Source organism: Strongylocentrotus purpuratus, unplaced genomic scaffold (genome assembly GCF_000002235.5).
Source record: "Strongylocentrotus purpuratus isolate Spur 01 unplaced genomic scaffold, Spur_5.0 spur5_scaffold_6, whole genome shotgun sequence".
Lineage (NCBI taxonomy): Eukaryota > Metazoa > Echinodermata > Echinoidea > Camarodonta > Strongylocentrotidae > Strongylocentrotus > Strongylocentrotus purpuratus.
This window is the reverse complement of record NW_022145612.1, coordinates 7,697,006-7,724,303: the sequence shown is the minus strand read 5'-3', so window position 1 is coordinate 7,724,303 and position 27,298 is coordinate 7,697,006. Positions and strand designations below refer to the sequence as shown.

General features: G+C 37.0%; 1 protein-coding gene across 3 annotated transcripts in view; it reads right to left on the bottom strand.

Annotated features, from left to right (window-relative positions):
• LOC100893485 (serine/arginine repetitive matrix protein 1) overlaps nt 1–27,298 on the bottom strand; it is a 53,247-nt gene that overhangs the window by 9,929 nt on the left and 16,020 nt on the right. The window contains exons 1-4 of one of the 3 annotated variants that reach the window (XM_011667629.2): nt 22,226–23,618; nt 13,998–16,058; nt 12,140–12,231; nt 10,535–10,693 (exon numbers count right to left, since the gene is read on the bottom strand). In XM_011667629.2, the coding sequence (XP_011665931.2) occupies nt 10,535–10,693; nt 12,140–12,231; nt 13,998–15,969 (2,223 nt within the window). In that variant the 5' untranslated portion in view covers nt 15,970–16,058; nt 22,226–23,618. Of the gene's footprint in view, nt 1–10,534; nt 10,694–12,139; nt 12,232–13,997; nt 16,059–16,555; nt 16,860–22,225; nt 23,619–27,298 lie in introns of those variants that run through there. The other 2 variants (XM_003724761.3, XM_030971983.1) reach the window with 2 other exon arrangements.

The following is a 27,298-nucleotide window of genomic DNA, read 5'->3' as shown; positions in this document are numbered from 1 at the left end:
TTTTGTTGATACTGCTTAGTATAAACACAAAAACAAAGATTGAAATAAAATCCCTTCCTCTCCAATTATTAAAGATTTGCATGACTATCAATTAATCTTCATTTGCTGGTTTATATATCAAAGAAGTCATACGGATTAAGAAGCATTCAAATTTACAAGTTTCCTTGAGTAATGGAACTACATGTATTATCAGTATCAAACCTCTTGTTTACATTGTGGTCTAGCCTATAATAGATCAATGTTCTGAAGAAATACATACATGTAGATGTACAAACAAACTATAAACAAAATATCCTCTAGACATGTTAGAATCGATATCTTGCAGGGGCCTTCACTACCCATCTCTAGGCACCTAGGCACATGATAAGTTCTGTGAAGTGAAGAGACAAACACCGGTTAGGTCGGATGCCCAACATCTAAGGCAGCGGGCTGGCTGGCTCAGCGGAGGATGAAATGATTCATCACAAATGTCAAGCGTAACTAAACATCAACTCAAAGATGCATGTGTAGTGACATACAAGTCATTTATTTCCATTGTACATATAGATGTAGCTAAAAACATGAACTAAGAGATATGTGTGTGTACATGTAGTGACATACTTGCAAGTCATTCATTTTCAATGTAGATTTTGTAGATATATACAAGTAGTAAATGTGAACTCACAGATATACAGTATGCATGTAGTAACATACAGTGTACCAGTCGTATACATGTACACTGTATAGTCATTCCTTTCCGTTGTAGATGCACATGTTAGTTAGATACATGATCTTAGAGAAACATTTAGGGTGACATACAAGTCAACTCATTCATGCTAATTGGTCATGGAGCTTTAATAGAAACATGAACTTGGAGAGACATTATATATATAGTGATACACATCATCCGGTTTCATTTATAGATGTAGCACGAATAGGCATATCGGATGAGAGTCATACATTAACATCAATGTCAACAGACATACATGTATTCCATCCTTGTTTGGTATGAGATGCCTTTCATACATGGTGGACAGATTAAGTTGTGTTTCAATTAGTGATCATGAATGTAACATTCAAATTATCATTTAATCAAGTTGGCTATAGGACAATACCATTTGTTATGGCATTTTGCAGAAAGGTATGATGGACCCCAAAAGTATCATGTTGCTTGATATTTGTCTGATCATCCAAGCTATTAGTAATTTAGTAGGGCTTGCAAATGAATCCAATTGTCAGATACCGTATGCTATAAGTTTAGGAGTGGTTTGGATTAAACAAGGGACATTATAGCTTGGACTTGGTTCATAAAACAACAAAATCATGTTACAAATGAAATCAAAATAAGTAGCACATCTCTAATAGAACTGCAAAAGTATATTATTTAAGTTAAAAAGTTAATAAATTAGCAGTGTGCAGTTAAAGCATTACCCCCCTCCCCCCTTCACGAATATCCCTCACTCTCCTACATACTTGGGATATCCCCTGTGTCATATGCAGAAGTGAAATTCACCATTCCAGGACATCCTTGGAATGTCAGAAATGCGTCATCCACAATTGATGCTCACATGATTCCAGCAAACTCAATTTATTACTGCATAAGCTGCAGCAGGAATGAGTAGCTTATATACTGTAGGAAGCCAAATCTTGAGCCTTGTTGAATGCTGTACTATAGAACATTTATCTACATAGAATATTAGAGGCTCTGAATGTATCCACAGTAACCATGAATAAAATATATGGCATTTGAGTAACTCTCTTGCCTAGCATCAACGTGATTCTCTTTACTCTGTACCTCTTATTTTTGTGTGTAAACCTATGCCGAATAAAATGAACAAAAACAAAAACAAAAGCATCCTGGCTATTTACTGTATAAGCTAACTTTGCTCCTTTGATCTCAAGGCAGCAGTCAGTAAGATGCTGTGTGCAGAATCACTTCGATTGAGAGAGTCTACAGGAGTGGATGAAGCTTGGGTACTACATTTAATATAAGGTTGCTAGATGCTTAAAAACCCATATTTTATAATAACCCAAACCTATGATAGTTTTCTCTATCTGTATCGATAATATCTATGATATTTTCTTGAAGGGTATTTACTCATATACTGAAGCACAAAGTTAACACCCTTCTGGCTTGTAAAAGACAATATACTGTGCAGAGGCTCATCATACTTATGAGTGAAAAAGTAGCTTCAATAAATTTCCATTTGGTGTGTATTTTCATGTTCCCGAGCAACACTTCACTGCTTGGGTAACACTTCGTTGCTTGGATATCACTTTGTCGCTTGGGTAATAGCACGCTCAAGCAAGCAAGTTTGAGGCTGCATGTACTTTATCATTGCTCAGGCGACATAATGCTTTAATTCCACACACAGACATAACAACTGCACCTGTAATGAATTCAGTAAATGCTTGCATACCGGTATGTGTCACCATAAATGAGATCTAACAACTAACATGTGACATCATACATTGATTGCAAATATTTGATATATCTGTCAAAACGATCATCTGATCAAGTGCCATCCACTATCTTATAATAGACACAGTCTACTTAATTTGACTGATTACACCCATAACAAAGTTTATTCAAATACATTTATAAGCCTTCTCCAATAAAGGCCTAAATAAATACAGACGAATAATCTTTCTTTATGGCAATACAGTGGCAAAAATCGCAGGGAAACATTGTCCAGGAAAATTACCTACAGAAAATACATTGCAGTTTGGCCATATGCATTCAGAAGTCTTCAGAAGAGGGGAGAGTATGTATCATGATACATAAATATGAACTAGAATTTACAGCACAAATAACAGTGATTGATTTTTCATAGCAGCTTATGGCACTGTGTATTTATGGAATGATTTTTCATGCTCCAGGGTCTACGCTCCCATTATTGATTTTCTCATGTTTTCATAGTAATCTATCCTCTTGCTCACATGTTTCATGCAATGCAACTCGTCACCTTTCAAACAAAGCATAATTCCCACTGCTTCATATAATGTAACTTGTATTTCTACAGTATGTGACACTGCAAGTGATATGCAGAGCCTGTTACATCTAATCAAGCAATTTATCAATCTCCCATAACTATTTACATATCTACCAATATTTTGTCTATGTGGTTTAGTGGATGAGTCACTAGGCTATGGATCACAAGGTAAGGGATTCAAGTCCCTACCACCTCATAAACATTCTTTGGCGAGACACTGGCAGCGCCACTTTGACCCAGATGATAAACGAGTAGCTGGCAGGAATCAATTCCTATTTATACTGCAAGAGTTTCATGATAATGGCCAATAATAATATTTGAGTGTTATGAATGTCAAGCATGCAATACAAACATGAGTGGTAGACAAGAATTCACAAATATTATTTTATAAACCTTTTGACTCCTGAATTCTTTCATTCCTACAAGCTTCATACAGGGACTACCCAGTCCCTGGAGGCAATGGATTAAACGGCAAAGGCCTGCATGCATGTACATTTAATAAAGCCTAACTACAGTACATGTAACTATACCTAATAAAAACACACTTCACACGGTTGGAATTGGTATTAAACTTCTTTAGAGGTATGTTTTTGCAGCCATGAGAACACCTCATTCATATAAACACCTGCTCCACTACCACTATGCATCCCTTTCAATCAACGTGCCATGTTAGTGTTTCATCTTAACAATGTACCTGGGCAGCTGAGGTGACAGTTGGGGTGTTTTGCTAGCATGACGGTAAGCACAACAAAGTTCACTTCAAGTTCAACTCCCATTAATAGAAAACAGAATATTACTGAATTGACTACAAAGAAATTTCTCACAAATTTGATTGATCATATGCCAAAATACATCAAATGAATGTAAAGGTTGTACTCTGTTTCTCATTTGTTTTAATAGGTTTAATAAATGAAAAATACCTGTCGCTTTTCATTTTATACTCAATGAGAGCGTACCAGTACTCGAAATTTGTTATGGACTATGACCACAATGATTTTAAAGTGTTGTTGATGGCAAGATGACCATGGAAAACAAAATGAGTGAAATGTTTTCCTCAAAATGAAATTTGAAGATGAATTTGGCTGATTCACAACTCTGAATTTTAGACTTTGAGTTTTAAAGGACATAAAACATAGCACGAGTTTAACCACACCATTTACATACAGCAAGTCATGGAAATAACAAACCCATGACATTGTCATTTGAAGCTAAGAGATTTAAACAACACCATCACATGAAATCATTCCTACCAGCAAAACCTGTCAAGGTAAAGAGCTTCAAGGGAGACACAGACTGAAAATCATAATAATTCTTCCGCAATGACTTTGTTATTTGAAGCTGAGAGATGAATATCATTAGCACATGAAATCGTTCCTACCAGCATTAGTTATCCAGGTATTGTGATTCAAGTGCAAAACAGACGAGAAATAATAAACTTCCCACTGTCACGAGACATGCTGAAGAAGCCCCATCCAGCCTGTTCTAAAGCCACCCTGATAATATCAAATCACATACTCCACCTTCTCCACCTTGGTCTCAAGACTTTGGCTTCAGGGTTACCAGACTAGCCACCCATTCAGACTACCAAAATTTATTGTACGATTATACAAAAACCCTGTATTGCAGTGAGACCACTCTAATGATTAGGCAGCTGTTGTGTCAACTGACCTCTTCAACACTAGTTTCTGTACACCACGTACCCTTACGCAATGTTATTATTAATTGTATTTTCCTATCACTATATATATGATGATTCTTTATACCATGTTTTTAATGCGAGTTTCATACAAATTCCTCGTCTGAATGGGCTATAGGTGGATGGTAGTTGCACCTCCTCTGACCCAGATTGACTGATACTTGACACTGGTCCATGGCTCATAAATTACCAGCAAAGCAGACTTTCATCAAGAAAATGAGGTCAACTGCAACCAAGACTGATGTCCCACATCACGCAAGGCAAGAGACTACATTATTGAAGTAGATCTCAATCCATCTCTATCCTAGCCTCCGGTGTATCCTACCCCATGGTGTACACTACAAGCTAGAATACTATACATACATGTTTTATTCATGTGCTCCATGTTTTCACTAGACAGTCTGTATTAAAGGGCTTGTCGCATATCAACATTTTGACAACATAACTATAACGATGATGAAATCAATCTATGCAGAAAATTTGTTGGATCTGAGAACATCTGTACTGAGGACTCATTAGCATACATCAACAGGCACCAGATATTGTCTACATAAACTGATTTGATCATTATCGTTATATTGTTTATATGTGACCCGCCCTTTAAACAGCATTCACCTCGCTATGTCATGTGATGAACATTATTTGTCTGAAAAATTGCTTACATGACATTATTACTTATATCGAACAAAAAATGACCTGATGTCTTGATCAAATATTCTAAAACATATCTCGGAAGCAGATGTAATACAAATCAGGTATAAAGAATTTTCAATTCTCAAATTTGTTATGAAACGAAAAAGCAAGTTTTTTTTTGTTGTATCTGTGTAGGCCAATAATGAGTTATTATTGTATCCACTCCAAAATGGGTGGAGTTGAAATGTACTTGAATCCCGACATCTACATGTAGTTCCGCAGGTTTCTCTTTCAGTACACTGCCTGCAAATGTAGAGCAGTCCAGTATTACATGAAAAACCACAGACCTTCCAGAGTTTCCTTTTCCTAGAGGTCTGCCCATGAATAATGATATCCATGTGATATCCATGTGATATCCTTGATCATTTCTCAGAAATTAATTAATGCCAAGAGATAATGACTCCAGCATAAAACCAAAGTCCATTTTGACTCTTCTACAATTAAAAATTGCTCTGAAAATATCATTGAATATGTAATGGTAATGAAAATAATCCACTTCACTGAAAAATGGAGACAGCCACTATCTTTTTACTTTTCTGAAATGCAGAAGACTGTATATACTTCATGAGAGCTACATTAGTACATATTTGCTGAAAATATCTTCCTTTTTTAAAACTTGAAATTACAGAAGAACATTCAAGTGACTATCATAATTTGTGTACAACAAATACTACAACCAACTGTCTTTCTCAATATTAGGACTGAAGGCATTAAAATCACTACTCAAAAGTAACCCTAAACGGACTGTAAAGCTGCTTCTTACACCCGATATGAACAAGGCAGGTGGGTCTGATGAGATGAATCAGATGAATCAGATAATTAAGGAATGGGCTATGGCTTGTAATCTACCATGAGCTTGTAAGTGACCTCTGCTAAGTACCGGTAGCCTGACTTCAAAGCAAGGCAGGATTGTTATGTTTACAAAATATCTTAAAGTGATAATACAGCTTTTATAATAGAGCTAAAGGAAGGGGTTTGAAATTAGAAAAAATAAAATCATAATAGCATTTCATTATTTTTAACTCTGGCATTTCCTTAGTGTTTTTCGTTTTTCCTAACTTAAATCCTTGCAAAATATCCTCCACGCTACTGGAAGCCAGGCTAAATAGATTGGCATTGTGTATTAGAAAGCTCTCTAATGCACTGTCAAGGCTAGTGGTTTGATTGGTGACTACATCACCATGTCAAGCACGCCCTAAATATCACACCCAAACATATAAATAACCTAGAGTGTAAATTTCTCGCCAAGTGTTATTAGCACGATTTTACATCATACTATAAACATCCATGATGCTGATTTTCAGCACTTCACTTCACATTTGTATATTCCCTCATTTGGGGAGTAAGAATTGACATTAGAAATTGTATCATGTACATGTAGGAAACACTGAGTGATTTTCCTACAAATTGTTTACAAAAGGACAAGAAGCCATAACTTCTCTCAGAATTTGTAGCAATGGTAAAATAAAATTATGATAATAGATTAAATAGAACTATAACACATACCATGCAGGCAATTGTGTTTTCCAAACATTTTATCACTGTAAAAATGGTTATCTGAGAATTCAAAAGATGTAGCTGACAGATCTACCAACTTGGGGAAAATGCTCAATGTATTAATGTTGCAAAGTGTAATTTTATTTCAGTGATCATTTCTTGAATATTTTCAATGATGCAATGGTGACATGCCGGTATGCATGTAAATATTATACACTCTGATAAAGAGATCTCTAGAAGTGCTTGACATCTAAGGCTACTAAAAAATGTATCATACGCAAGGATCATGCTCATTTTGTAAATCAACTGTTCATACCCAGAGAAGGCTTATTTTTCTAAAAGATTGATTCTTTAAAGCCTTGAAATTGACCTTACAGCAATTTTTAAGATATAAATGTGACCCGTCTTGTGATATTAATGCTTATAAGACGTTGGATATCAAAACAGTATTCATCTGGGCATGAGCATTTACCAGGGCAACTTCTTGCACAGTGGCACATGCACCAGGGTACATTAAGAACTTGAATCTATTTTGAGGCTTTCTCCCAAATCCTTGTTCATCCTTCTCCCAATCCTGCAGGGGCAAGCAGGGATACATCGTAGAAACCGCTTCAAATTATGACTTCCTGTTTTGCTCGTTCATCGCGTTGTGGATCATTATTTCCCCCCACCTAGCTATTTATAGTCAGAGGGACTTAATAGTAACATTAGCAAGAATTCCCTCTCGATGTATACGCCAGAGTCTGCACGAGTAAATAGAATATCCTGTGATATAAACCGGTTGGCTTGGTTGATATTAAACCAAGATCCACGTGTTTAGCTGTATCCTATGGCACATGGCAGAAGCCCAATACAACTCCTCACTTAGCAGAAAGATTAACAATAGTATATTTGGAACTTGGTTAGCTTCTTCAATTTTGAATCAAAATTTGAATTTATAGATATATGCTTTCAAATAAGAATTATATGTTATGATAATAATTTCCATTTTTGGTACAGTAATATAACATCACGATTTAACATTATAATTGTGGCTTTGATATCTACCACCCTAGCATTAGCTCAGACAGCCGTTATCAATGCACAATGCATCTCAGGAAATAAATCCTGCCAAGTACACATTAACATCAGGACTGAGAGAGACAAAAGAGTTCTGAACCCTAAACTTTTTTTATTATACCAAATGGATGAACCACAACACCATGATGCCCCTACAATGGCCTATGTAGAAAAATATTAAAGAATTTTTTTGAAGATACGTTTATTGGAATAGAAAGTCTTTGAGAAATATATTATCAATATTTTCAGAGTTGCTTTAAGAGCTCCGAGGTAATATTATTAGTAGGGTTTACTCTTCCAGCCGATGATAATCATACCGGTAGTCCATTTTTCCTCACCATCATGCCTTTACAGCTACAGATGCACACTGTACAGGCAGGTGTACATGTATGTGTAGACCCTCCCTCATACATATATTCACAGGAGGACACCTTCAGCAGGGCAATGGGGATACGTTGGTTTATTAGCATACCACAAATGGTGTTAGCCTACATACAAACTAAATCAGCATGACCAGGAGTCTAACGTTTCTCGTTTATAATGGTCACTCACAGTTCAACAATAATTTGATTTGACAGTCCCACATACTGCCTAGCACGTGGCTAACACTACTTCCTTTTCAATAGTATGGGACTGAAATAGTCTAGACGAGGTGTAGTTCAGACCTTTTGAGCTAGTTAACGGTAAGGAAGTAACAAGTTATGAAAGTGAAAGATGGATTAAGAGCATGAGATTCTATTATGATGTTGCTTCTTAACTGAGATGTGTATTAACCCTGGCAGAAATGCCTTCATATGCTATGTGATACTCTTTACTTGTCCTATTTTCAATGGATATGAATGTACATCTAACAAGTGCCATTTCATGATGCTGGCTCCCCTGAACAAATCTATACTACTCTACATGCCTTTATGTCAGGCTGAACATTATCATAGAATGAAAATGACAGACAATTTCCTCAGTGAAACCCTATCACAACTAGAACTAAATATCCAACTTGGTTATGTGACATGTCTTCTTTATAATACCAAAGACTGCTTTCCAAAAATAAAATGCCATTTCAGTTTTCACTCCACATCATTGGGTCTAAATATACAGACTAGCTCACATTACCACAGGGCATCTTGTCCGCAGATGTATGCCTATATGAGCATACAATGATTTTGGCCTTGATATTATACTTAGTTGATATGCTGCTGCTAGTACTGCACAAGGTAAATTTAGGTTCAAGTACAATACCGTAGTCAAGCTCAATCATTACTCTACTTTAAAATCAAGCCAGCTGCAGTATACCCTGTACATCACATTTACATTTGTCTATGTGTTCATGTTCAGATATATATTTCTTGCACAGCCAAATTCTTTCCTGGTATTAAGTGTCATTTAAGTATTTCCGATCCTGCTTCCGGACACCATGCCAAGATAAAATCCAAGGCATAGCTGCTTAATTTTTTCTCTATAAAAGAACACAACGTTTGCAAGAAATGCTTTACCGGTATGTCAAAGCACTGCATCTGCAGAATGATCTGTCATCAAATCTCAACTGTTATTTAACGGTTGATGTGATTTGACACAAGAAACTGTAAATGCTTTCCGAGTGAGAGCACAATACAAAGAAAAGAAATAACAAATCACAATGATTTCACCCAAATTGGATGCACTGACTCAATGACAGAGCTATGAATTATGTGTCAAACAAGCCAAACAAACCAGAGTCAATCAGAATCCTTTCATCTAATCGCAATTACAACCCTTTTCTGCCCTGCAACAAATTTGGAAAGGATTCACCTCAAATTGGGCCTTTCGGAATGCAGACTGATCAAATAACCAATGGAATTCCACAAAGTGAGTAAATCCTACCTCATACATAGGATAAGGGCTGCTAAGAACCATTCAGGGTTGTTAGAGCAGAAAAGGTTACACAAGATCCCTACTTCCACGTCACAATAGGATTTGTTGGAATATCGGTGGCATTTAAAATCAAAACAATCAAGGTTTTCTCCAAAATACCATTGCAAACTCCCAAACTATGCATAATTCTATAAAGAGTAGTAAAAATGGATGTTTTACACCAGGAAGTTGTTTAGTTCAGGGCTTTTTACCTTTATATCAGATTCCATGTTTTAGTATTTAAAACAAAATTGTTCCCCTGCTATATGTCTTCCACCAAACACAATTGTATTTAAAAGGTCTTTCCAACTACAGCTTGGTGCATGATTGTACATCAATAGGCAGGAATAAATCTCATCTTTCAGCATACCTACACATACTCTTTGGGGTGAGGTGTCCTTTGATATATATAGGCCTACTACCAGCTCAAAAATAATGTATCGTGTTCTGAGTTACATGTTGATACCAAAATAGAGTTTATTACACTGTTTATCCAGTAAAAATTGTATGGCTCTTCCATGAAGAGATAAAAAGACAAAAGATCTAAAGCAAGTGAAAAGTAACAAAAATTGCATGACCTACATGTAACATTTACCAAGCATAACAGAGAGAGGTCGAAAAATTTGTAAAAGTATTATCATGAACAAGCTGTTGCTATCCATGACTTCATGGTACTAGAGTGAAGTATTAACATCCAATGAAATTGTTGAAAGGAAGTTCCTCTCACCTTTGTCACTACGGCAGCAGTCACCTTCCAGTTGTTGTCTTTGAGCGTCTCGATGTCGATGAACTTGGAGTTCATTTCATCTACCTGTATCATGACCATGTCCCAGAAGCCTGCTAGGTCAGATGCCAAGGTCGTCTTCCCTGGCTCATCAGATGGTGTCTGTTTACAACAAATAATAAAGGAAAGAAAATATCAATATTGAATGGTTTATCTCGTCACTGATACCATTAACAACATCAATTAGGTACTTTCTATTTATACAACATGGACTCATATTGCTCACATTATCTTTCAGAAAAGTACATGTAAACTTAATACAGTAATAACCAACAGTTCTACAATTAATCCTGTCTACAAAGGCCAGTTAGGCCACCCAAAGAAAGTCTTTCTTGACTAGTTCTACATGATTCCTTCTGAAGTGACCCAAAATGGGGGACTGCTATGGGCTGGTAGCCTTATGGACAGATGGCCAGTGTTGCAGCTTTGACTGCACTTATTACTTTCATGAGTGATACATTTCCTTTTTCTTTTGCTTCTATTCATTGTGTGAACTTATCTATTTTTTTTAAAAGGTATAATTTATCAACAAAAACTAAAATGATTTTCAAATGAATTAGATTTCAATCTTGATTTTTTTTTCTAACCTTGAAACCAAATCTAACTTTTTGCTGCAAAAAACTAATCCATTTTCCATTTAGTCTATAAAGTCTATTGCAGTGACCTTTACATACATGTACATTCCCCTATTCTCAACTCTTCCAAAAAAAAAACACAAGACTGATATCTTTTGATCAGCAATCAGACACCAAAGATTCTTTTGTTGCTTGCGATAATGTTTCCTTTCCAAGGAAACTCTTCCTGGATACAGACAATCTGAATTCCGGATAAAGAAAAGATCCATGATAAACGGATGCAACCATCCAAAAGCAACTTTCTCTTTCTCATGAATACCAAAACCTGACAGATTATCAGTCAAATCAATCCATCACTGAGTTTGATGTCCTACATGAAGCTACAGTGACACTTCTGTATAAACACCACTCAGCTGAGACGGCACAAGTGGTCTTTATGAGCAGGTGGTCTTAATGCACAGGTTTATCTGATACACATTTCAATGAGAAATAAATTTCAAGGGGCACAAACATTGTGATCTTTGTAGACAGGTGGTCGCTAACGAAGGTTAGACTGCCTTTGAACCTCATTGATTTATTAACATATGACACTGTGACTACAAGATCCTTTTGGATACTGTTTTAGAACTGTAATTGGTTGTGCTTGGTTGTACTAGAATTCTAGTACTCTAGATTTTTAAATAAATTGTTGGAAAACTTGTTATGCTCCAGTTAAAAAAAAAACACCAGGGCTCAGGGCGAATTTGCCCCTGAAATGCCCAAAAGAGCCCCCGTAAACTTGCATAGAGTTCAATGCAAAACAAATTTTAGAGTGTTATTTTTATGCAGGCAAGCTTGAAAAGTAGCCCCCGACAAATAAATATTAATTTTTTTCCCTGTTATGGTCAATGGAGAATTCTTTTTCATAATCAATTTCAGTATAGAAAATATGAAAACATGCACACTGTACAATGAACTCATTTGTTTTTCTTACAATATTCTCTTCACATAAGCCTCTGAACTGCTTGAACTTCTTGCTGGTCAAGAGGTTGGCTTTCCCCAGGAATGCTCGGCATATTCCACCCGCTGTAAAGAAATCAAAAGAAATGGCATTTAATTTAAAATATTTGCAATTCTTATCAATTGGCATTCAAATCTGTTGATATGATCTAGCTCACAAACAGTTTATAATTGTCTGTGTATAACCATCATGTATGTCCACGATGTATGTATCCTATTGCGTAAAAAGTACTGCAGTAATAGACATGCAAGGGCTCGCATACAAAATGAGAATCCTATTCTATACAAGTACAGTGTACTTGGATGACGGGCTTGACAGTATATTTTGCATAATGTATCCTACCCATTTGTATGCACTTCTAAATGTGATGTACCTAACCGTTTGCATTAGTCTTAACAAGTAGTATTGTAATGCACTATTGCAACCATGCACAGTGCAGTATATTTGTATATAGTGACTGTGTGTGATATTTGCCCATTCAACTATATGTAGTCAACCGTCTAAAATTAAATTAAATTAAATTAGAACAAGTATAACATAAAAACATACAAAATATATTCTAGATAATGACACTGTCTTAGTATAGAAGTAACAAAAAACACATTTCAAAATCAGGGAACATTATTTATCTCATGTTCAAAGCAAAAATACACGTAGGCAGACGTCTGATATCCAACCTACAGAATTGTGCCAATATAGTAGAGCTCGAAAATGAAATGAAAGTCAATACATAGCTAGGAGGCATAACATTCTATGGACCCAGCATGTTGTAACAAACGTCAGCACATGATGATGGATTCTATTTCAAAATGTAATATTCTCGTTATTGCCATATTGCTTATAGGCATGTCAAAAGCCTGCGACAATGTGTAGTTAGTCATGAGTATATGCACATGTGCATGTACCATGAAAAATGAAAACAGTATGTTCAAACAGTACCAAATACATATTCAGTATTCACTGAATAAGGTATTCGTAAATCTACTCAAATAAAATTTCAATTAAATAAAGATGAATAGAATTGCTCATCACAGTAATGAAAAAAGAGTAAGTAAACAAAGACATGTTTTCTGTACAAGGATAATTTGGACGGGTAGGCCTCAATAGTGATTCTTTTATTCTAAAAAATTCAGTTTTCAGGTGTTAGACAATTACAAATTCAAAGATACAATATATATATATATATATAAAAAATCCCTTTCTACACAAACGTACACTTACTTGGGTATGGCATATGCTTGTACTGTATTTGAAAGGACCAAAAGCCAAGTATATTAATCATCATTATCAAATCATGCTTGACCTTACATGTAGTTGCATAAAGCATGAGACCAAGGATGGTGGCATTGGTGGTTAATTCAATTATCATAGTGTGGCTGTGTATATTACTAGTGTGGCTGTTTATATCATGAGTATGGTTTCCCACTCTAGACTCCCACTGTAGGCCTTTAATAACAACGTGAATCAGCAGAGTTACATATCCTTCCACGTGGCACCATAGCAGACATACCACACATGGTACATATATCTTGTACATTGGCAAACAGGAAAACATTAGTTTACTTTTAGACATACAGCAAGTACACTGGATAGAGTGAAGTTTCACATCGTTTGCTGAGTGAGCCATATAGGCACTACTGTAAATCTAGAAACTTATTGACTTGAAACTTTTCACAGATTTTTAAAATAGCCAGTTGCTTGGCAAGAAACTTTTGAAAGAGATTTGTTAATTGATGGACCTGAATACAACACCTAGTCAACTGCACCTCATGTGTAATACATGTTCATGTAAATATCTGTCAATAGATAAACAGTATAAAGCAGTACCTACCTTCATCAGACATGTCACTCTCAAGGTCATGTTCCACTTTCCTACAGAGTGATTCTATCCTGGACTGCTCTACGTTGACAACCTTCAGGAAATAATGTCCGTCCTTTTCACCTACATCCTCTCCGTTACAGATTCCTGCCTTTTCTTGCTCTTTCACTTTATCCACCACAGTGTCTTTCTTTTTCTCAACCTCCAGAAATGTTTTATCCACTTTTTTTAGACTATGTAGTGTCTCGCTATTGAGTTTGTTAATTTCCTTGGGATCAGTGAGTCCCAGGATTTCACTGTACTCTTCTTGGGTATCGCTTGATTGAGGCTTGAATCTGAGACACTCGGGTTTGATTCCCAGGTTACCCTCATCAATAAACAAGTGGCTCTTGCCATTGTCCATTTCATCTGCACCATTCACATCCAGTGCATCTAAATCAGTTACAAGCATTCCAATCTTGTTTTCTTTTGCTGTTGATACCCTGTGGCTTAGATCTGTGTTTTGATAAACAGGTTTGACTGGTAGACTGTTTGGAGCGTTCGGTTTGCTGCTTGGTACAGGAGCAATCTCCTGCAAGACGGATGGTTTATCAGGTGGGTTATCCACAATGGAAGTTCTCTTTTGATCAGAGCTAGCTACACTATCACCCTGAGCATATCCTTTGCTTCCAACTCGTCCATTCACTTCAGCCTTGGCAGAGGTACGCAAGTCAGAGTCATTGCTAGAAGATTTCGTTTTAGGCACTTGTTGGCTAGCATCGGACTTGTTGTGGAGTGAGGTGGGCGATGTGGGTTTATTCACTTGGTTACCGTCTATAGTGGTCTTTACTTTCTGTACATTTGCTCCTTTACCAAACAGCATGTGCTTACGTTGAGTAACGCTGGTCGACTTTTGCATGATCTTTGGAGCATGGTTTGGATCTAAGCTCCTTCTGTTCACATTCTTTTCGGCCACATTACTCAGTGGGGCTCTTCTGGTCACTGTTGTCACTCGCTCTTCCCAAGCCTTTCTCTGCCGCTGCACAAAGCTACCAAAGCTATTCTTAGATCGCTCTACACTTTTGCTGCGAACCTGAGTGATTTTTCCAGACTTTGGAGATGGACTAAGATCCCTTTTAGGGGGCATCATCTCGTTGGAACGTACCCTGCGTATCGGTCCCACGCTTCTCGCCCGCCCTCTTCTGATGGGCTCCACTCCAGGAGTGCCAGTGGAAGATCCGTTGAGTTGTGTATCACTACTAGCCTCTATCATCCCTGAATCAGTTTTACTTGTTGCAGACTTGGTTCGTTGGGTCTTGTCTGTACTACTGATGGTAGGGCACATATAGCGGGGTACGCTCCCTGGTATGCCTCCAAACCTCATCCTATCCCTAGAGTCTATACTACTTGCACTATTGCTTCGCGAACTCTTAAAGTGTACCGACTTGGAAGGTGATTGTGACGGTGAGCTCTCTTCTGAGCTTGAAGCTATTGAGTTAGCGACCTCTCTGTCGGTCTGCTTTCTCCTAACTGTTGGGGTTGATACCTTCTTCTCTAAGGTAATCTCAAGACAGTATCTACTCTTACCACTGGGAGGTCTTGCCTCTCCATTAACATCATTAGTCTTTTTAACCTGGCTTACACCATTTACCCTGTTTTCTCCTTCTCGCTTTTCACTACCTGCTAAACTACTTTGAGTTTTGCTATGACATGTAGTCATAGTATTAGAAGTTCCATTACTTTTGCCATTATATTTTGGAGGTGGCACTTTACTTGGTGACGGTTTCGCAGGAATTGCGGGTTTGTCCCTCTGCGACACTCGCCTTGTAATCTCACTACTACTATGTCCCCCTTTAGAAACACTGGATACTGACTGGCTATAAGGAGATGTGGCAGCCTTCCCGGAGGCTGCACCATTGATAGCAGAATTCCCGTTTGCAGAAGATTCCATGTTTCTTCTTCGAGATTCTGTTGCTGATTTGACGCGCCGAGGGGGTTGAGCCATTCTACTTCTCTGGTCACACAATCTCTCTGTACTTGCTGATTATCGATGTTCCACAGATCTTTCAACAAATCATCTTTGCAGTTGGATATCTGTATTCAGACAAGAAGAAAAAAAGGAGATTAATAACAAAATGTCTAAGTGAATAAAAAGCAACATTGCTTATATGTAGAATAAATGGACATCACATAATAAATAAATGTAATCAAGATTTGTATGCACATCATCTAATAAAAATAAACAGGTTTGCGGAAATACATACATAAATTTATGTATTACAAAGACAAATAGCAGACAGAGTGTCTATTTCTATCATGTCTATCAAACGCTGGAGACTTATACAATGAATAGACCTACATTTACATGTAGAGTTACACTATGCATGTTTGCATGGGCTTTCATCCATCTTGTATTGAATTCCCACAGTACACACCAGGAGGGCACAAACAAAACTACAGGTAATCAATAATGTCAACAGCTGAGAGAATTCAAATGCGTTCAATACACGCAGCAACAAAACCAAATCAACCAAGAAATCTGCTACATGATGCACTTTCTCTTCTACTGAAACAATCCATGACAAACCTACATCAATATCAACAGGCTGACAATGAGTAGCTTCAGATGATGTATCCAAACAGACTCCAGAAAGATCCCATTGCTGGAATCTAATGGCAACAAGGTCTTGAGATGATACAAGTCGTCTTCGCACTTCAATTCACAGCTCTGCTCAACTGTTGTCAGTGTTTTCTATTCTCTGGGAGCATCCTCCTTGCTACACGTCTAGCTTACAGTTTGAGCACTCATGCAGAAACTCAAACTGTGGGCCAAGGAATGTTTATTGATTTCAGCAGCCTTTTAAATGGTGACAACCACTGAAAGGGCTGCGAGGAGCAGCGGACCGGACCTGTCAACGGATCACACACACGACCCTGTCACAGGATCCCAGGGAAGAGAAAGGTAGTCTGGAGGTCAGATATACCTGATATGTAACTGCAGTTTGATACAATGCACTCTGAACTGGCAAAGAATCTGCTTCTCAATCAACTCTTCTTTCTAAACTAAAAGCAATAACAAACAAAGATTGATGCAAAATACATTCAGATGTCCGATGAGAATTCAGGAATGGTTCCACATATCAGTAATGAAAGGACGAATCTTCTGTTAGGAGCCAGAAGGGTGTTAACTCATATAGGTACTTACACAGTTAATGCCCTTCTGGCTCTGAATAAATGAAATGATTATGCCCAATTGTCATTCTTGAAGATACAAAGTAAGATATTTCAGAAATGAAACATATTGAGATGCTTGATTAGCATGTTTATATCTCTGACAAGTGAATGTAGAGTCTTATCACAATTATGCACCATAAGCGAGTCTTCAGAGAAGACATGGTTCTTTCACTTCTAAACCATCTGTAATCTTCAAGCATCCCGAGGGAAGCCCTTTCCTGTTTCTGTCAACTGACTGACCTCTCATGAAACTCCAATTAAGAAAATGTCTCCTACAGCAAGCTTCACTCTTCTTTCACAAAGTAATTTGCTAAAATGCCTTGCCTATCTACCATGTCTGCTGGGATAGACCATTAGGTGATCTGACATTAGCCCCAAGCTTTATTTTATAGTCATAGATATGGTTAGGCCTTGTGTTGCAAGTTGTGATCAGGTTTTAGGGTTAGGGTTACAGTTGGTCAATTACGATGACAAACTTGGTCCTCTTGGCGAAGGTACTAGATCCAAGAAAAATGCTCATAAGCATAAAATTGGTATTCAAGCAAAACCAATTGATACCTTTCCTACAAAAACCAATTTTATTGGTATCGTTATGGGTGAAATTATGTGGCCAGCCTTTATAACTTTGGTTAGCAATTGTTGCTGAAGAAAGTGCTATATGTATTCGTCAAAAAGTGATTGTGGGAAACTTGCAGTTCTTATTCAAATACAGGTCAGCAAAAAAGGAAGCATTTTCCCCCTTTTTCTTCTTCATTTTTCTTTTTAGCACAAGAGATTTGTGATCCTTGGGAGTTTTGATTGCCAGCTCGAACTGTGATCATAGCAAGGAACCCCTCTGACCTGCATTGCTTTGGGGACTGAAGTACTTGCTCAAATTGGCAATCACACAATAGCAGCTGAGCCCCTATCTAAACAGTAGCAGTTGAATGCTGGACAATAGATGTCCAGTTTCTTTGTAAAACCATATCTACCACCAAGGCAAGGGTCTTGGAATTAGACAAACAGATACATGCAGAATTTCATGATATCATTATTGTCCATTAAAGACACAGAGCTCACTCTACAAGTTGTGTACTTCTCCACCTTCAAATCAAATTGTAACATGCAATACAGTTACAGTATATGCAATATTTGATCTGTGCAGATTAAATGTTATTTTGAGTGTTGGTGGTGTTGAATACAAGACAAATGTTCAAAACCACAATTCCATAGGCCACATTAGTTTGGCAGAAATCATTCAAGGATAAGGATAAGAAAATCAATCCAGAAATCCTGATCAATTTTTTCACCATGGGGTTCCATATAAACATGTATTTTGTGGTACTTTTCTGAGAACGTGTTTTCTAAATGAATACCACTACCAGAATTGAAGATTTAACTGGAACAATTTCATACAATTTCATTTTTAATATTTCAAAAGCAACAAGTTGACCTAAATCCCCCAATTCTTATATCTACAGGTACATGTATGCAGGTGCATTTTTGTAGACCTACGGTGTGTTTGTGTGCCTGTGTATTCTTGTTCAGAATAAATATAATGAAGGGTAGCCATGCTCAACTTGGAGGGGGTCAAATTCATTGTCGATTGCCCTCAGAACTGAAAGGTTCAGGGCTCAGAGTAAATGGTCCCATTTGAGGAGATGAATGGATAATGAATTGCATTTGTAACAGATTCATTGATATATTATGATATGAGGAGATAAAATGTAGGTCATCAAGCACTATGCCCTGCAGAGGAGGATACCGGTTTGCAGGCACATACTATACACAAGAAGTCATCATCATCATTATCATGCCTATTGATTCTCTCTCCTATTCCCTTTTAACCACTTCATAAATGATCAAATTCATAGGCCTCACCAATCTTACAATTTGCTTACAGAATATATGTGTTCCTTTTAAAATGGCAGCAAAAATTGCAATTATGGTAATAGGAAGCATAATCAGTTTACAAAAACTGTTGATCGTATAGAGAAATCTATCTTTTTCGTATTGATTTGAGTACCCATTCATATTTTTCCCTCGTTTATTCAAGGTTAATAGCGTAAGATGTACGTAGATGCTGCTTTATTATAAAATAATGTTGAATACCTGAAGACTATAGAGAATACATTCCTTTGAAAATGATTCATCGATTTATAATATGTACATTGTACCTGTACGGCACAAAGAAAGGGTCACAATAAAAGCCTACCGGTACATTAGACTCAAAGTTCACTGTTATAAATGCTGCGATTCATATCTGCAAATGTAATGGGGGATGATAATTCAGTTATTATCACAAGGAGCATGCATTGTAGATAACCTCACCGATAATACTACTTTGACAATAGAACAATAATGAAATAAAAGTGAAAAGAAAAATCAGCAATGTAGACTAGTATTGTATATATGATTTATTGCTATTGTTGAGTGACAATGGTGGAATAATTTTGATTTAATGGCGCATAGTGATTTGATTTCTTGATAACATGTATTATAAGCTGTTAGAACTTTAATCTAACTGCATAATCTTATTCGCAATACAGACAAGATTTGAATTTGCATGGGAGTTAGCAAAGGGATAATCCTTTGAAGGATTGAAGGATTTGTGTCAAAGCTCATACTTTCCCCATAAGAAGGTTATTTATCTGACATAATACTCACACTGTAGGTTTTAAATGGAGAAATAGGACTACCTGTCCATCAAATTCTTTCAAAGCTGCTTATGAAGCTAAATATAGTTTTTACTCAACACATGAATTCTTCACACTTCTCAAAAGAATGGATATCAGTGATTTGCCAGTGAGAAAAGTATGTGAAAGGATGGTACCAACACATTTCTAACATAAAAATGTAATCACCTTCTTACAAAATAAGATTTGATGAGGCAATCCAGTGTATTTTGGGCTCAGAAAGGCTGTTACTTCTTGCACAGTGTACATGCAAACTATCCACTACCCATTACATAATTCTAGTGCATGATAATCAATTACTGTAAATAAAAGGGATAAATAGGACAGTTATATGAGCCTGTGCAAATATTACATAACAGCTGGGTCTTCTAAATGAGGCTATTGTTATGTGCCAGTAGCACAGTGCAGTAATTTGTATACAAAACACAGGTCTTCCATTATTTATAGACCATTTTACTAACACATTCAAATTTGCACGCACACTTCTTATACAAAGCTTATTCTTGACAACTTGTAAGCTTGCCTGAGTCGTGCCAAACATAGCAACATGTAATGTATGAAGATTGGATCCCAAGTACTGTAGCTGTAGTTGATTTTATCAATAAAAGGTTCAAGGAATAAATCGTCAATAGGTTCCAAGAAAAGATACATCCATAAATTTGAATATGTTTATAGTAAACCGGTCTATTTTACACAACTCAAATACATACATGTATACAGCAGGGAATGTGTGCTGCTAAACATACATGTAGCCCACATGTAAGGCTTTTGTTTTTTCAAAATGTGCATTCCTTGCATGGCTAATCAAAATAAATTAAACTACATTTACAGTAAATTTAGCAAACCAAATGTTGCTGATCTAATTCATTTTATCACTTCAGTTTTGGCCTTTAAACAGGTGAACACAATATGTGGTAATTTCTCAGAAGTAGTGTAAAGTATGATAAAACATTCCCTGAATTCTGAGTAATTCTTGAAAGGCATGACAGGCTTGGTAATTGCTATTTGTCTTTGGCATGCGTCCAATGTCACTGATATATTGCACTATACCAGCCCTGCACAACACTTGTAATTGTAGCACAATTCAGCACACAAATCATAGCTTAACAAATATACCAATAATGACTTTGTTGTAAGTTCTCATGAATTCAATAACGAAACGATCAACAGTTGAATAAAGATAACAGTGATTAAATACCCATCATGTACATCACCCTTGTAAAAACCATAATTACCGTACTTACAAACTCTGCAATCAGCGAAGTGGAAAATAATCTCAAATCATTGATTATTTCGGCATAACATCTGCAATACCTATAAACAGAATCTGAATTCCCTTGCACCACTCCTGCAATCCATGTTATTCATGAAGCTAGCAAACCTGTGGCCAGACGAGCGTGAGAACCAAACATCCCATAAATAATTCAGCCGAATCCAACATTGCAGGTTCTATCTTTCCACCTGGTGGGTCGCCCCACGAGAAGCCAGACCTTACGAACCTGAACACTCCACTCGTAGGCCTATGGAGACGAGTGAGTCATCGCCGTTTGAATGGCGTTTTGATGCACACGTGAATGGATGACGAGCAAACAACTTATTGATGTCATGCCCATGGGGGCGGGTGAATGCGGAGGAGGTCTGTGGGGGTATTCCCCCTTCTCATTTAAAACTTCTGAAAATACGAGGGGGGATTAGAAAGGGATCACTGACCTCTAGCTTTGAATTTAACTGATGTTCAAGAACTTTGATTACAAATATGTTCCTGAAGAATGTATTCATGTAATTTTACATGTATGTCTTCTAAATGTATCTCCACATGTTAAAGTGTACATGTTTTTATGCTTACATGCTCTGCATGTGAACTCATAATGATAATTTACAAATGAATGCACTTATGATTTGCTGTAATGACAATTTACATGTGAAGGAGATAGTTAGGGGAAACAAATTATTTTAGATTTTAAAAGGCAGTCTCCAAGACTTATAATTCTATTAGCCAGTTTATGCAGTTTTGAAATGTTCCCTTAAGAAAGTGTTCAATATTTGTATATGATGGACCTTCAAATATGTCAGCCTATTAGTATTACACATAGAAAATATACTGGGTGGTATAAAATTGTTTTCCATGTAGTTATGATCAAGAATGAACCAATTTCACAATATGAAAAACATGTCCACCAACTAAAATAAATGCACAATTAGATAATTAACAATGTCCTACACTCTGGCTGTGGAATTACTGCTACATAGAAATGCAACGACTCTGATTTTGTTGACTGATAAAACATTCAAGAGGAACTCACAGATGGAAAAGAAAATAGAAAAGCCAGGCTGAGCAGGCTCCTTACTCACATATCCAATATCTATCTAATATTGATGCCGGTTCATGTATATTCCATACATACACACTACCAGGATGTAGGTCACCAGCAAAATCCAAAACCAAGACGAGGCTAATAATATTCCAACCAGAAGATCAACCCATGCGGACAGACCGACTGTGGGATGTGTGTGAGTGTGTATAGAGTAGTAGTCCCTCTGTCAAGTCTCCACGGATAAATTCCAACCAGTTGGTTACGGTTTCACTTGCAGAGTGTGTTCGCAAAAGCCGCTAACAGGCAAGCTCACTATGGATAGCAAAAATGGCTAGAATGTCTCTCTTTCTAGTAGAGTCCTATCCCATTCTTGTATCTGATTTGACTCGAGCCTCTTGACTGGCTAGATCGTGATTGTCACTTCCCATCCCCAGCCCCAGGAAGGAAACTAGCCGCAGAACGGCACGGTGTGTCCGAGAAGAGGCGACAAGAAAAGGATATATATTCTCAGGGTAGAACACCAAGTAGCTCATCTTCATATTATTGCTTACAGGAGGCGGCCCATGCATATACACACTATAACGCACACTAGGCTTTCAAAACGACCGCATGCCTCTAGAGAAAGTCAACACATGCTTGTTGCCTATGCATGTCGCTGACTCATGTCTCACGCCTTCCCTGTTTATAAATAACCAGTGGCACGGTTATAGGGGTAAAAGCATCAAACCAAACCACACAACAGATCTGATGAACAAAATAGGGAGGTCTAATAGACAATCTGAAATTGCCCACAGAGCCCGCATGTGTATGCCGGATCAGGAAACAAATGAAAACCATAGTACAAGGTTATACAAATGATTCATATGCTATAATCTTTCCCTCCCTCACACATTCATCAATCATGATTGACATCATACACAGAGTTAATATCATTAACAGGTTGGTTATAATTTATGGGGGCCTCGTTTACTACTTGACAACACACTCTAATTAAGTTGAAACAATCACACAATATTATACACCAATAAGAAATGGCTTATTTACAAGGATGTTATCTTTACATGCAAGGCTCCATTTAAAAAAATTACTATAAGGCCCTACAGGAAAATAAAATCTTTGTAATAATCATGCATCACGATACTTCACAATTGAGTTTGAATACCGGTACGTATAGTTCAAATATCATTTTCAAAACAATAATTTCCTGAAACAGACCGATTAGACCTATATAAAACATAATTACTAATGAGGATTGAAGATCTCATCTTCTGGTTTTACTGATTTCTATGACCCCCAGCATCATAAAATCAATTAAGGGATTACTTGACCACAAACTTCCTGACCCCTATTAATCCCTAAACGATTGAGGTCAGTAACCCTTTTTCTCTGACCATGGGCAAGATTATTCATTCAGGTATGATTCTTTAAGTACAGGGTGATGCCGCCCCCCCCCCCCTAAAAAAGCGACTGGCATACTTCCAGTCATGCGGGGCAAATTTCATCCATACCAGTAAGTGGGGAATTTTTTGCAGAAAAAAAACATACACTGTATCATTGTTTACATTGTAGGTTCGGAAATGGTAATGTCTGAGCTTTGAGAAAGCTGTAATAAATGTCAGATTGAATACAATCCAAGATACACAGAGGCTATACATTTATGTATAACGTCTAGGCATACAGTACATGAACGTTTACTAAAGTGACCTTACATAAGCATACCGGTATTCAGGTGACGAATATAAAGCTTTCTAGTGTTTGTATTTTTGAATGACAGTCAGCAAAAATGCGAGGCCGAAATAACAAAATGGGAAATCAAATTAAGTGACCATTGATGACATGCAGGTCATCACGGTAAGTAAAATAAAAATATAACGGCATCAAAAATTTGTATACTACTAACTTTCTGCAAAGTGCAAGAAAGAATCTGAGTGTCAAAACAAATAAGCCTTATAATCATTTCAATGATACAGCCTAGTTTGCAAGTACAGACTCTCATTTGACATTAACTCAATTTCTCATAGAGTCATGAGCCTAGCCCAACACTATCAGTATTTGCTACATGTCAGTAGCAGCCTTAGTGCAAGGGTAATGGAGTAAAGTAGAACTAGGCATTGTGACGTGCGCCTGTAATCCAGCTAAAGGTGGAAGTTACAAACTGATTCAGCCGAGGACGCAGGTTCGAAACTGAGTCATGTCTTTCGGATGGTGATGTTTAAAGGTCGGTCCCCAGACGTAAATAATCATATCTGATTGACACACGTCTGTAAAAACCCAATACACACACACACCTTTGTGGCGTTGTGGTGTGCGCCTGTAATCAAGCTAACAGTGGAAGTTACAAACTGATTCAGCCGAGGACGCAGGTTCGAAACTGAGTCACGTCTTTCGGATGGTGACGTTTAAAGGTCGGTCCCCAGACGTAAATAATCATATCTGATTGACACACGTCTGTAAAAACACAATACACACATCACCATGCAGTTTTCATAGTCTTGCAGTTCAGACCCTCTGCTACACACTACGACTGACAACAGTCTGTGCATTTAGACTAGGTATAGCATGGGACCATGGGTGTAACTTTTGATGAATGAAATTGATTGTGTTTTCACTTCCTGAGTGTCAAAGTAAATCTTTTCCTTCACACCATGCAAGGAGACAAATTCCAATCAGTTCAAACCCATCAAATCTCTTATTCAGCAAATCAAAGGGACAAAGCAGGGTTTTTTCTTCATTTTTTAATACACTGATCACAGATGTACATGCAATTCACCAATGATATGACTCACAAAATAAACAGAAGATCCAGACAATCCTTTTGTGATATATTTGAGATCACAATAAGCTCATTTACACTACCAAAAAATCAATTTGAAAATCACTGGGACTTTTAAAACTTCCTTTTACACCACTGGAAAACCCATATAAATATTGATGGTGTTTTGGCGAGTAGTGCGCAATGTGCATCCGCGAACTTGTCCCTGCTCTGCATGCAACAGCAGAGAATTGAGAAGAGTCACATGAGCAAAATTCAAAAGTGTTACACTGCAAAAACTTGCAGAGTTTTGGCCAGAGTTCTAACAAAACACTCAAGAGGTTTTGTTTTCAATTCAGGTTTTTTTGTCAAGTTTTGGGCTAGTTTCCTAGCAATTTGTGACAAAACTCTGGAAAGTGAGAAAAAATCCAGGGTATTTGCTTACAGTGTGAATGCCCCTATAGATAACCATTGAACTGCACATAGCCAAACAAGGTTTGAAACTTTGAATAGAATAAGTGATTATGTAAACATGGAGCAAAGATGTCTGGCCTTCCTTCTTTGATTGTATCACATACATTTTATTTACACAAAACGGTGCATGCAAATATGGGTGAATTGGATTTGCTTTGTAGTCACAGTGTCCTGTTTGTAACATTTTTGATGAAATATTGCCACTCCTTTAAATCCATGTATACATTTACAATTTTCATTCATGAAATTGATTATCTGGCCAGACATTAGAGAGCTATTCATCATTACTGATGGCAGAACAAAAGTGAAACAGACATTGAGAGTAGGCTCACATGTAATGTAGGCCTACGTGTATCTTTGGGGGTACTCAGGTGCTATTTCAAGGCAGCATAAAGATGTAGAACGTTTTGTTTGTTTTAAAGACATAGAAGACAAAACAAAACAATCTCATATAATTTGAGACTTAGCTGACAATCAGACTCAATACACAATATACACATCACCCAATACTCCTACATGTACTGTATGTACAGTATGTATGTAGTTCAGATGAAATTTGAATCTGTAGCCAAAAAACAATGGAGATTCATGCACATGCCTGGGAAGCTGAATTTGAATTCAAGTGGGTTGCCTTCATTAGCTGGACTGCATGAAATCACAACATATATCACCATGTTGGACTACATACTTCATGATTATGTTACATGAGCACAGCAACCTACATGTAGGCAATGTGGTTGAATACAAACACAAATGTTTGTACAAAAAACAACAGCCACATGTCACCTGATACATACCCATGCTGTTATCCTAGATTTTTATAAAACAATCAGCACAGAGCTGCAACAATTTCCAAGGCAACAAACAAAATAAACCAGACCACTATGGTCTCAGCAGCAGGAGAAAGAAGGCAGATGACACCTTACCAGATGAAAATATTAATGTTAAAAAAAAAATCATACAATCATGGAAGCCTATATGGTACACCTGTCTATGTGATACTGTATGTACATGTAGGTATTACGTACGTAGAATAATCACAATTCCAGCAAACAACCAAACAATTTAAAACATAACAAAACCCAACCTAAACAGAACAAAATTTCCATATATTTATATATTGGAAGTATTCACTTGCAATCAACCTGGGGAAAATCAATTTGTAGTCAGGTTTATGTATATGTAGATTGCAGGTAATACACTGAACTGTCTGATAACACATTTAACCAATAAGTGATTTAATCAGTCAGATATTGAACTCAACCTGTATATGACGAATTACATCACAAATATTCCTGACAAGACAAGTGTAACATATACATGTACATACACCTGTAATCTGTTTGTGCCACACAGAACTAATGTGTACAGTATAACTGTATTATTGAAAAATCATGTTAACTGCATGTTGAGGAATAAGAAATAAGCATACCTGGGTGATATTTGTTGAACAAACAGTGTAAATTTCAAGCCTTGCCAATTCATCTTATCAAGACAATGTCAGCTGTCAATGAAATAAAGGCTTTCTAATTTTCTATACATTTTAGTTTGTGATTGTCATTTGTTGAACAGACCAGACCAGCATTCTCACTTTCCCTACTGTATATAGCTTATAGGCCTATCAAGTATCAACAATTAGAGGAAGAATAGGTTATACATTAAAAGTTATTTGAGGGACAGTGCTATCTTTTTAATTAAGTAAAGATGTCATCTTTCTGAAGTTTCATCAATAATTTGATAACAATCTGGTAATAGTGCAGGGAGTTTGAACCCTTTCCGTGCTGTGGGCTGAAGATTCTGCCAAGTACTGAAGTGACGAAACCAGAAACGAGGAAATAAATGTCTGGATAATGAATACATTTTTATTCCTAGTTAGAAACAAGT